General features: G+C 26.9%; 1 protein-coding gene across 1 annotated transcript in view; it reads right to left on the bottom strand.

Moving 5' to 3' along the window:
• LOC107442811 (lachesin) overlaps nt 1–10,786 on the bottom strand; it is a 236,387-nt gene extending 225,601 nt beyond the window's left edge. Inside the window, exon 1 of the mRNA XM_016056467.3 lies at nt 10,312–10,786. Within this exon, the coding sequence (XP_015911953.2) occupies nt 10,312–10,393 (82 nt within the window). The 5' untranslated portion in view covers nt 10,394–10,786. The remainder of the gene's footprint in view (nt 1–10,311) is intronic.
• Between the last annotated feature and the right edge of the window lie 2,704 nt (nt 10,787–13,490).

The raw sequence follows: 13,490 nt of genomic DNA, 5'->3' as shown, positions 1-13,490 counted from the left end.
TTATGAAGAAAATAAATTATGTAAATTGTTCCATAACAATTTATTTCTTCTAATTATTATAAAAATAAAAATAATAAGCTATAATAGGCAATGCTTTTCCATTAAGCTCTTGAATTACTTTATTTACTTAGCTACTTTCTTTTCCGTTTTCTAAAGACCCTAAATTTTGACAAGAATCCATTAAAAATAAATTTATTATAACTTAAAAAACAAAAAACGTGATGTAAAACAAAATGTGTTAACTAGTAAACATGCAATTAGTAATATTACCATCTTCAAAATATTGTCAAATAGAGGTATCCAATTATAAGGATTATATAAAACGCAAATTCAGCATTGTTATACTGATTTCATTAAAAGGATTTGACATAATTTCAATACTTAACCTGTTTAACAGCAATCAAAAAATCTTGGTAAAAGAGTATGTAAGCAATTTATAAGATTTTTTTTATTCCCCTTTCAATTTTTATTCTCCTTTAAGAAGAGAAGATTAGAAGCTTAACAACGAGTTTGATAATTATACGTCCATTACTTTAATTAACTTATCGGTGCAAAGAAAGCTTAACATAAGTGAATAAAAAATGATGTTTTTATGTAATAAAAAACATCACAAAAATGAACTTAATTAATGCATATTTTGCAGAAAAAAATGATGCAAAAGGAGAAGATTTTGCCCTGAGACATTCCCTCCTCGACATTTATTTCATATGACGCTCATTTGATTTATGCTTTATTTTTAATTAGTGACAATGTCATTGAATTGGTGAAAAAAAATACAGTTACGAAAAATCGTGTATAAGGAGAAATTAATTTATTGTTCAGTTCTTGAATTTGCTTTCATTAATGTAAAATTGAAGATATTAATCATTGTCGCTTAGAATAAAAATATTTTTTAAATTCAAAGTTTGTGCTGAGTTGCTGGTTTGTTTGTATTTTCTTAAAAAATAAATAAATCTTCGTCAGAATTTTTTTTTCACATGATTTTTTAAAAAATTTCTAAATGTGTATTTTATGAAAATAAAGTTTTATTTTGTATGAAATTTATTTTATTTTTTGCATTTTAAACAGGGAAGTTAAAGAGATGGCGTTCTAAATTTACCTTATTGAAAATAAATCTTATTTTTTTTAACATTGTATAGTTGATAATGATGAAAACGTTATTATATTTGTTTTAATTAAAAAAAATAATTCCTCTCAATACAGTAGCATTTGTCATTTTATATGCTTGGATTATTTTTAAAGATTACAATTATTATTTTAAAGGCTAGAATTTCTATAAGCTTAAAATATGCACGTATTTCAACAATTACAAGATATTTTTTCTTATAACCGTAATAGTAGTGACGATATCAATGCCTCGTCTTGTCATATAAATCAATAATATCAATCAATAAAAGCAACTCTATTCATATTACCTGTTTATAAACTTTATTAACTTCAAAAATATATAAATAGGAAATAGCAGTCGACATGTTTCAAGCGCTCAAAAACAGGCTCATATTTTCAAGACTTGTCAGACGTTAATGAGAAGAAACAAATGTGATTTGAAATATAAAACGAAATGTTGAAAATGTGGCGAGAAACTAATGCTTGAACTGATGCAACACCACCTCTCCATCGGGAAAAGAAATGCATTTTACCCTCATATGCAGCTTTCGGTCACTCTGATTTTTTTCTAGTCTGTTTTTCATCATTTTTTTTCTCTCTCGGCTACTGTGGTTTTTCCATTTTGTTACTCACCTTGCACTCCATTTTATTTTTAGTTGTCAACGTTTCGTTTTATGTTTCAAATCAGTTTTTTTCTATTTATATAATTATATATTATATAATATATAATTATATATTTAATATAAATATTATNTATTTTCTATTTATATAATTTTAAAGTGAATGAAGTTTATGATCAGGTAATATCTTACCGTTTCAGTTGTTTAAAATTATTTATTTAATTTTATTCATATTCATAAAAAAATACGCAATATTGAATTTTTTTTTATCTTTCTGAAGTGGAATTGCTCGATATAAATATTGGTTTTGGTCCAAGATTCTCCTATAAATATGCAACTAGAGTTTGTACAGAATTTATATTGATTTAAAAAGGTACGATACTTATTAAAATTGAAAAAAAAAGATTAACCTGAAATTCATCATATTAAAGGAAAAAATAAAGCTTCTAAAATAAGTAAAAGTTATACAAATTTTATAATAATAATAATAAGTTTATAATAATAATAGTTTAATCACCTGAATAAGTTTAATCACAGAAATACTGTAAGCTTTGATTATGGTAAAAAGTGCAAATAAAACTTATCATTTAAGATAACATATTCTATTGTTGTCACACTAAGTAAAAAGTATTGCATAGGTAAAAATGTCTAAGCAATGCTTACACTAATTTGTCGATGTTCTGCATGAACCGAGCAAAAATTTAATTGCACAATTTTCGCTAAAATATTTTTAATCAAATCTATTCGAAACATTTTTAATTCTATATTAATTAGTAGCATCCATAAAGCGAAGTATGACAGACAAATGAAAAAAATATTAAAAGTAACTAGTATGAAATATTTATTTTAGTTAATTTATTTGCAATGCTCTTGTAATAACAACAAAGCATTTTTTAAATTATAGTTTTAAATTTATAAGGGAAAATGATCATGTAGTAATGGAAGAATCTTAATCGTGAACTAGTTATTGAGTAAGAGAAATGCATCTTAAAGTTATTGCATGAATAGATTTTAAAAGAACACTTAAAATATTTCTCTTAAAACCTATTTAAAAAAATTTTTGCGCATTATCTTTATAAAATTTAACATTTCATTTAATTTATATACTTTCGGTTAATTAATTTAATTAGAAGTAGTGTCATTAATGAAATCTCTTAAAAAATAATTAGTATAAATTTTCATTATAAAAAGCATACATTAAATTGTATTTCAATTCAGATAAAATTCACGTTCTACGAGTAAAAGGAATAATTAATACCCAACCATTACAATTAAGAATATAAACTGCACAGCACTAATTCGTTCTCATTCAAAATTTTCCGATTTTTTTTTCTCGATACGTTTCAATAACGATACTCGATACTTGTAAGAACATCATCTGCCTAAGATGACATTTATTATTAAAAGCTAAAAGAGAGCAAAATATTTGTAAACACATTTGAAATTGATCACTTGCTTATTTGTTTACGTTGATCACATAAATACTGTACAAAAAATATATTCAGTTCCATTCAAACCAATCCTAAGCATAATCGAAGACAAAAACTTTTTACGAAATTTTTTATGCATTTCGTTATGTACTAGAATTATACTGAATTGGTAACTAGAATTTAAAACAAACTTAAATCTCTTCAGCAGTCGACCATAAAGGTGAACAATTAAGAAGTTTTGTAAAAAAAAAATAGATTCATGAGTATACGAAATAAAAATTTAATCTTGAAATAAACTGTGAAATTACATGCATTTATTTAAGTACTGATATCCTTCGAAAATGTTTATAATGAATACCTGATATACACCTACGCCAAAATATGCAGATTTGTCTTTTTTAACTAATCAGATTAATATTAAAGTTATGTAAGAAATTACAATTCATTCTGGTCAGTAATTTCATTGTTTAATATTGATAGGGTTCTTAAGTCAAAATTTCGTCCTCTTAATAATGACATTTATATTTATTTTTATTGGTAATTTCTAATGAATGTATTTACTAGACAAACAATGCAATTAACATGATGCATATAAGAATAATATAATATAAGAAAAACACTGACTCATCCTTCTGAGAGAGTTATCCTTAGTATTTTACTCAGATTTCGCTCATTTTTTTTTCGTTTTTAGGTTATTCGTTTCAATATTAACTCCAATTTCGAGCAGCTCATTGCGTCTTTACTTAATTTCTCATTAACTTCTTTATTAACATACTTCCTTATTAACACTTTATACATTATTTTGTAACTGATACAAAGTTTTAAAAATACGATCTAAATAGTTTATTGATTGCTCTTTATAAATTAACTTCATCCAATATTGGAAAATTCCATTAGCAAATACTTTTAGAAACTCATAACAAAGAGTTTTAAGACTTCAGAAGTGCTTCCTTTAGAAAGAGAGAAGCAATTTAAGCATAAATTATTGGATTCTGTCTCGTTTTCTAAACAAGAATCTATATTAGATCATCCTTTATCATTATACCAACGTTTAACGTGTGAAGGAGAAAACATGATTACAAACTGATTTGCATCGTGTTCTCGGCGTATAATACGCCGTAATGCCTTCCAGAATGTTGTTGAAGTAGTGTCAGCCTCCCTAAGTGACCATTAGGAAAGCCTAAGAGAGAGCCTATTTAATGCCTAATGCACTTCCCCTAAACGGCACATATTTCTGACAATAACTAGGTAGAGTATTATTATCATGCATGAGAACTAATGTTAATATTATTATACTGAATTCATTTCTCAAAATATATTACTGTGTTCTCTCATAACAATTGATGGTTTACCCTTGACAAATAAGTTGTGAATAGAAAAAAAGAAAAGAAAGCAAATGAAAAAGATCATTTTCTGAGCAATATTCGTTACTCAGAGATATTATATGTAACAAATATTAAATGTAACATAGTATTCGGTCAATCAAATTAGATCTTCTTTGTAAGGAAACAATGTCTTAGAAATAGGTCAGAGCCCGCTTTTACTGAAATCTCGTATTTTTAATCTAACTTGAGTTGAATTTTCTTGAATTATATATGAGAGATTTTGTCTTGTTTGTCGGTTTAGTAATATTAAATGTAAGATAGTTGAATGCTTATAATGATGTTTAATTATTTTGTAACATTCAATTATTTTATAATTTATTTTTAAAGTAAGATTCTGAAGCGTAATAATGTTCACCTAACTTAGAATATCATAAAACGTTAGCAAGTTTAATTAGCGGAAACTAAAACATTGTGCCGAACAAAACTAAGAACATCCATATGAACTGATTTTAGAATGTACACGGAATGTACTTAGAATAAACATTAAGCTTAGAATGTTTTATTCTTTAAAGATGAACGTACTGCTTATTCCTTCGAAGTTTTTAGACATGTAATTTGATATTATTTTTCGAGAAAATAATGCAAAATATCTTATATTTTAATGCTATAAGTTTTTTTTTCTCTTTGAAATTAATTATTGCGAATCAGAGCTGTTTTTATTTTTTATGTTTTTAAATGAGAAAATTAAATATAAAAAGAACTAAAGTAACGGAAACTTTTTTGTTTGGTTTGTCAAATCCAAAGTTTCCATTGATTTTATTAGTAAATATTTATCTTATATTTTTTAATTTCGTGCAGCTGTACCAAATTAAAGTACAGTACAATTGAAAATTAATGGAAAACTCGCAGCTATAACAAAAAAAGGTATTAAACACTTGCCACTAAATTCGAATGAATTTTGTAATTGGAGTAAACTAATTTATGAAGCATTATTATTCAGGAAATATGTTTCAAAAAATTTTTTTTTAAAAATTAAAATGATAATTATTATGAAAGAAATGAATCGTCTATTTTCTTTTTAAAATGTTTCTGAAAAAAATTTTGGTAGCATATTTTAAATAACATTAAAGTCTCACTTTAATGTTATTTAAACATTAAAGCAGTTATATATAAAGCAGTTAACAAAATATATTTTTAAGAGCAGTTGAAAAGAAAAATTATTTTAAGTAAGGTTAAAAAAATAAAGATATTAGAATTGTTGTACAAATAGTAGTTTTTAGTAGTCATGAAATTGTTTTAGTAGTTAGATTATAATTCAAACGAAGTAGTCATAGTAGTTTGAATGGTAGCCATTAATTTATAATATGCTTTTTATACATGCTAACGTTTTGTTTCTAAATTAATAAAATTTTCAGTAGTAATATTAATATTACTGAGATAAAGTTTTTTACCAATCTTACCCTCATTAATGATTGTAGTTTTTTATTTACTAAATTCTTAACCCTTTCGAACAGTGAGCAAATAATTGTGATCACATGATTATATAAAATGATTTTACTGACTTGAAAACAGCGCAGAATCATACCAATGCAGTACTCTCAGATTAAATCACGTATTAGTCCTCATAGTCACCTTTAAAACGTTTAGACTCGGAGTATGCAGGCCAGAGGAAGCTCTTTTTTTTCCATTCTACCATTTATGAAGGGGTTAATATACATTTCAAATCAAATATGTATTTTGCATAAGGTAAACTTTTATTACTGGCTTCATTAAAAAAATAAAATTAAACTTCATTCTTGTTTCGATTTCAATTTTTTCCTTTACTAATACAAAGAAAACAAACGTTTGCCTAAATTATCGTTCTACCGCACTTAACAGAAATTAAATCCGTATAAAATTACGGCATAAAGTACAATATGCAAGATGCGGTACTTTTTACCGTTAAATCTATTTTTTCCATAAAATTTTACAGACAAAAATTTAATAAATCTAAATTCTTATAGTAATATTTACTGTAGAATGTCTGAATCGATGTTTCTTTATAAGTATTACGGCAAAAATTATGACATAAAATTTTAAATAAAAATGGATATCGCAATAAAATAGAAATTACGGATATTGCACAGAAGCTTCGAATACTTTTCACAGTAATTTGAACCGGAATTTCAAACAGTTTGCACTTAAATTAGCGTTATTACTTCCTACTTTCATATTCACCTTTCGAGTATAAACTTATAGAAAAGTGAAAAAAAGAATATTTGATTAAAAACATCATTCGAAACATAAATAATCACAAATACGATTGAGAAGTGCTTTAAAAAATCAAGAAAATACGCAGAACTAATGAATGTGATTTGTTACTTAACATTTCTCCCTTCTAAATTACGAAGTATCAAAGATTTCCTTACGTATGAAACTCTTATACTTATTGTAAATATTTTTTTTTATAGTTTTTTGCATTTTATATGGCAAAACTTATGAGCTATAAGGATAGACGAAGAAAGAAATTCTGATAAGTATACCGCTTTGAAGAGTAATATCACTTTTGGTTTAAAAAATAGCCATAATTATGGTCAAGAAAACCAAATTATGCAATTTTTAAACCGTTTATTTCGAAACATAATGGTTTACCGGAAATTCTGGTTTCAAAAATAATATTCATTACGGCACTTTTAGTAAAAAATACGAAACTGAAAAATAAATTAAACCGAATAAATAGTTTTTATGCCATGGTCGAAGGTAGCATGAAATAAAAATTATAAAATTTTATCATTTTTGCCAAATTTTACCGCATATTATAAAAAAATTCGTTTAGTTTACCGAAATCATTAAAAAAATGCTTTTGTAAAAATTATTGAGCTTTTTAGTGTTTCCTTAGAACCAGAAACACTGAAAATTTCCCCGTATTCTGGTGGATTTTACCACACTTTTTCTGTAAAAACCGTAAAACCATTCTCTTTCTCATTATATATATATATANTGATATTTTTTATTTATTTATTTATTTATTTATTTATTTATATTATTTTACATATAATGATACATGTAAAATAAAATGAATATCAAGAAATGAGTGGAAAAGCAGATGATTTTAAAATTCTTTGCTTTTTCAAGGTATGTTATGTGTGTATTACTTCATTCGTCAAAGTTTATGATTGATATCACACAGTAACATCATTAATTTTAAGTAATTACAAACATTTTTCATACGCAGTATTAATTATTACCGTTTCCTTAAATTACTCCCCAAACATAAATTGTGATTTTGTTATATTTTGTAACTTTTAAGTAAAATATCGAATAAATTTGAGACACAGCTTTATGCATCTGCTATATTTATGCGAACAGGATCTGAAATATTTATGTGAAATTATTTGTCAAATTTTTACAATTGAAAATAATTTAACAATAAAGATATGCAAAATTATTGACGTCTAATTGAATTGAGGTAATTTCCGTTTCCATTATATATTTTGAGTGATGAATTCAAATTGATGCGAAACAGATATAAATTGTCTCAAACTGATAAGATTTGTGGAAACTTTATACAACATTGAAATATGCAATTTTATTTTCCTAAAATATGAAAGAATTACTTAATAAAAATATCACAAACATTTTTCAATGTAAAATTAACTGTTTGGTTCTTAGAAACGTCCGGCTAATAAAATTTCATAAATAATTTTTTCTATTATGAAATAATTAGGATCCCTAACAATTAAGGGGGAATAATTTCTTTAATGTGAGTAGTGAAGCAGCAGTACATCACTACGTGGATTAATCGAATACAACTTCGCCTAGATTTGATGATAGAACTCAATCAGAATTGTAGAAATCAGAAACTAATATATTTATTGGGTTGGAGGGAAAGTTCTGTCGTCAATCAATAGTGATGTTTTGCAATCCATGTTGGAAAATAATCCACATTTAACAAGTCGACAAATTGCAGAAGAGTTTGGCATTCATCATACAACTGTTGGAGATCACATTAAATCTCTTGGGTTTGTGTTAAAGCAAAGTGTTTGGGTTCCACATGAAATAACGGAAAAGAATTTATCTGATCGTGTAAGAATGTGTTCATCACATCTGATTAGAGACAATGTGGAGCCGTTTTTGGACAGGCTGGTTGCTGGAGATGAAAAGTGGACTCCTTACGAGAATATTAAGAGAAAAAAATCCTACTGCAAACCAGGAACATCGTCAGCAACAGTTCCAAAACCAAGTATCCATCAGCGAAAAGTACTGCTTTGTTTGTGGTGGGACAGGAAAGGTCCAGTGTACTATGAGTTGCAGAAACAGGGAAAAACCATCAACGCGGTTCTGTACTGCAATCAGCTAGATAAATTAAAAGCAGATATCAAAGAAAAAAGGCCAACATTAGCGTCCAGAAAAGGAATAGTGTTCCACCACGATAATGCTCGAGCGCATACTGCAATAGTGACACTTCAAAAACTGAATGCGTTAGGATGGGAAATCCTTAGTCACCCACCGTATTCACCTGACATTACACCATCAGATTGTTATCTGTTCAGATCTCTGCAAAATTATCTAACGGGTAAAAAATTCAAGTCTTTTGTAAGTGTCTCTAAGGCAGTTGCTGACTATTTCAATTCTAAGGACGAGAACTTCTACAAAACAGGAATTCACAGGTTACCTGAAAGATGGCGACAGGTTGTAACAAATAACGAAGCATATAAAATTGATTAATATTAAACGCATATTTTTATAAATGAATTCAAATACTTTCTTTAAAATACGACAGAACTTTCCCTCCAACCCGATAATATAAATACTTTTCTCCAGTTTTATTTTTATCGCATATATGTAACAATATTTAATTTTCTTCAAAAATTATCTAACCATTATGTTTTTCTCATTTGAAAAAGAATATTTTTGACATATATATTATACTATTAATACACTATAAATTTGTGCAATTATTCAAAAGTTGACTGATTTTTTAATATGCCATTTTTTTCAAATCTGCGTTTATTAGCTATAAAGATAACTTCAATGCCACTAATTTTACAGTTTTTTTATATGAGTAGACGTAAGATTAAGCAATATGCAAAATGTGGAAATTAACTAAACTAAGGTATACGTTCTTTTTTTTTTATTTGTAAGTGTATTATTTAAAAATCAAAGTATCCATGTTTGTAACATTTTACATTAATGTTTAATTGGCAGGGGGGAATATTTACTTGTTCAAAAGTTTTATTATAAAGTGCAAAAAACATAAATCTTTCAACCCACTGGTGGTTTTGAAAATGGAAAAAAATTGGGAAAATGTTTTCCCTCAACACACTATTTTCCTATCTAAAAGCAGGGAAAACAGGTTTTTCTATGCAGAGATGACTGCAGGTTGAAATACGACTCTTTTTACGTGCAGAACCGTCAATGGGTTAAGTATATATATATATATATATATATAACCACTGTAAANTATATATGCTTATAACTTGGACAACAATAAATGCTAATAATTTTGAAAATGTCATGATGTTTGGTGATATGAAAAAATGAAACCATATGATGAAATTAATAAAGACGAGTAAAAACAATAAAATTTCTTTTTTTAAATCAAGAACTCATAATTGATAAAATGGAAATTCCTTTAAAATATAGGTAATTGAAGTAAAATATGTTTGTATAAAGGCTTACAGTTCTACTGAAAAATATAGTCACGCCTTCACTTAAATCAAAAAAGATTCACTTTTGTAAACGGTATAATAAAATGTGTGCTTAAAATTTTGTTCCGCTTCATATATTTATGTGATCTAATTTTAATGACATTGCAAGTATTGAATTAAACATGTATTATTGAAATACCTTTTGTAATGGACAGTTGATAGACCACTGCACACAGATATCCATGAAGAAAAATTACTGATGCCACTGAACTGCCCCACATAAGGAAAAGAGAAAGTTCTTCAATGTTTTTATCTCCAGTTATTTTAGTTGATTAAATTAAGAAAATTATTCACTGTTATTAAGCATCAACAAATCCATACTTAAAGAAATAGTTTATTCTCAAAGTCGGCATCTTTAAATGTCCCATTTAAAGATCTTTTACAAAACTTTTTCCCACTTTTTTTAACAGAAAAAAAAACTAATGAAAGTAAAAAGATTTCTTTCTCTCCTTCGTTTTTTTGGAGAAGAAAAGTTTAGTCGATTTACGATACACCTCAGTTAGAAGAGATCGTTCGTAAAATCATATATTGAGAATGAGATCGAATTGAAAGAGTTGGGACTGAAGAGCGGAAAACATCTCTATCCGCTTCTGAAGCTACGCTAACATTTATTCGTTTCCCGCGGCTCATGATGCTTTGGATCTCAGGGTTGCTAGAAGATGAAAGGAGTTTACGTGATTCGCCAAGACATCATCGCCAACTCAATTAAATTACCATCAATGATGAGAAAAACGTCAAAAACTTGGAGTGTTCGCGGCACTAGAAATTTTCATCGTGAAATCTTGTTATTTAAAATGAAAAATTGAGCGTGATTGCAGCCACTTCAAAAGGAATTTTAAATAAAATAAAAAAGATACAGCGACTAAATAAAAGTGTTTGTTGAAACTAATTGATTTATTAAGCAAAGTAAATGAGGAATTAAAATAACGATTGTTTCTACCGTGTTTCCAGATTCGTCTTAAGAACTAGATTGAGAAATATACAAGTCAAAGGAAAAGATGCTTTTTTCAAAGTTCAATAATGATAAATTTATGCAGTTTACTTACTGTAAATTTATTATTATAATAAAAAGAAACAAAATAAATTATTCTTATTTTAAATCAGTACTTTTAAGCAAGTTTTAATTTTTTTGTAATATTTCGTTTTTTCAACTGATTTTACAAAATATTAAAGCACCAAGCATGGTGTTGTTTTCTGTATATGCAGTACAATTCCTTCAATTTGAATGTGTATAATAGTTTTATTATTTTTCAAATTACGTGTACACATTTATCTCACGGAGAAATTAAAATTCTGATAAAATTACAGCACTGTATGATAATGGCATTTCCAATAAAAAAAGTACTTATAGTTAATGAAAATGAAATATACGGCCGCATAAAAAATTCATTTGGTAAAGCTTCTGTTCATATGGTGACAGTTTACCGGATATTTTGGAATTTGAATAAGCTCTTATTACCACGCATTTAGTAAACAATACTGAAAGGCAAATTTTGCCGAATGGGTGATTTTTATACCATTCTCTAAGGTTTCATGATGAAATTACTAAATTTAACCACATTTGTCAAATTTTATCGCGTATAATAAAAACCGTATTTAATATTAATTTCGCCAAAAACATTACCGTAGAGCCAAAAAGTAGATAAATTTTACTTATCTTATTTTTATAGTTTCAGCCACACTTTTTTTCTTAGTGTGAAGATGATTCAATTCCAAAAACTTCCAATATAGCAGTTATAATTGAATATTTTCCTAAAATGCTCTAAGTAAAAACTAGTTATTTAAATTACTATGGAAAATATCAGTACATACAGTTTTTATTCAGTTTAAATTTTTGTTATTTTCTAATATAGTTATATTAAGCTTCTGAATTTTATTGAATGATGTTATATAAACTAAATTCAATTAAAATTTTAGGCATTCTAATTTTTTCCCTCTTAATTATAATACACATTTTATTCTTTATTCGTGGATACCAGAAACATGCTTCTGAATCTAATATATGAGTTCAATACTTATATATATATAAACTCAAAGATATATAAAATTTAAAATATACATCAGGCTAGTTTCAATTTGTTTAAATTCTCGTTATTTTTTTATATAGTTATATTAAGCCTTAAGATTTTACTGAGTTGTGTTAGTTAAATTAGATATTTAAGACTACTATCTTCTCCTTTGAATTATAATACAAATTCTATTCTTTAATCACGGATACCGAAACATATTTAGAATCTAATATATCAGTAATTCTTTAAAACATATGAAAAAAAATTCTAATTTATGAGTTCAATACTTTAAAATCTCTACGATCCTTCAGTTTTCCTTTGAAGTTTACACAATGAATTATTTTTACTTAAAATTACTATTTTAAGAAGACTACTTAACTAAGAAACGTATCTTTTTAAAAACAATTGATGTTAAAATGATACATTATTTTTCAAAGAAATATACATAATATTTCGTGATAATTTATATAAAGTTCTTACAATTTAACTAAGTTTTGTGGGGATTTAAAAATTGAAATCAAAATAAATATCTCTAACAGGCTGGAATGGAGGAAATATGAGATATAGTTATTTTTAATAAATTAATAACATTTCATGCACTTTCATCTCAATTCCATTTTGTTCTAAAATTTATGTATTAAAACATTTCATTTAACAAAGGAATAAATTGAAATGCCCACCGGCCTGTGTAGGGGGCAGGGAACTGTCCTTGCATCAGAAAGGTCCTGGGCTCGAATCCCGGGCAAGGCATGGGTGTTTCTTTCTCTCTCTGTGTGTTCTTTGTCCTTTCTCCTTTGAGTGTGAATGTGACCCGCCCTATAAACGGGTTGTGGTTGTGTGAATGGCGTGGCAGAACTCGAATTCCTGGCCATAGATGGCGCCACTGAGAAACAGGAACAATCGCACACCCACTGCCTAAAACAGGCAGACGACAAAAAAAAATTAAACTGAAATTGTTATTTAAGTGTCTCTTCCAGCTGATTTATTTAATATATCACCATCCTTTTTTTTCAAACACAAAAAATAAAAATTATTTTTTGATGTTTTTAAACCATTACTTTCTTACTAATTCCCTGGTACTGCAGTCCATATTGGACCTAACTAATACCTTGACCTAAGTAACAATTCTACTCCAAAACCGCATGTCTCGTGTTTGTACTTCATTAAGATAAAAAATGGGGAAATATCATTCGAAAAATATTTTTATAAACATTATTTTAAGGAAGACGAGTTTAAAATGAATAAAAGTCATCAAAACGCATGTGTTTCTATTCAGATAAACTTGTCCCTGCTTCCACTTAATAAATAC

Source organism: Parasteatoda tepidariorum, chromosome 5 (assembly GCF_043381705.1).
Source record: "Parasteatoda tepidariorum isolate YZ-2023 chromosome 5, CAS_Ptep_4.0, whole genome shotgun sequence".
In the NCBI taxonomy this organism is placed as follows: domain Eukaryota; kingdom Metazoa; phylum Arthropoda; class Arachnida; order Araneae; family Theridiidae; genus Parasteatoda; species Parasteatoda tepidariorum.
Note: the sequence above shows the minus strand (reverse complement) of the source record. Positions and strands in the feature narration are given on the sequence as shown.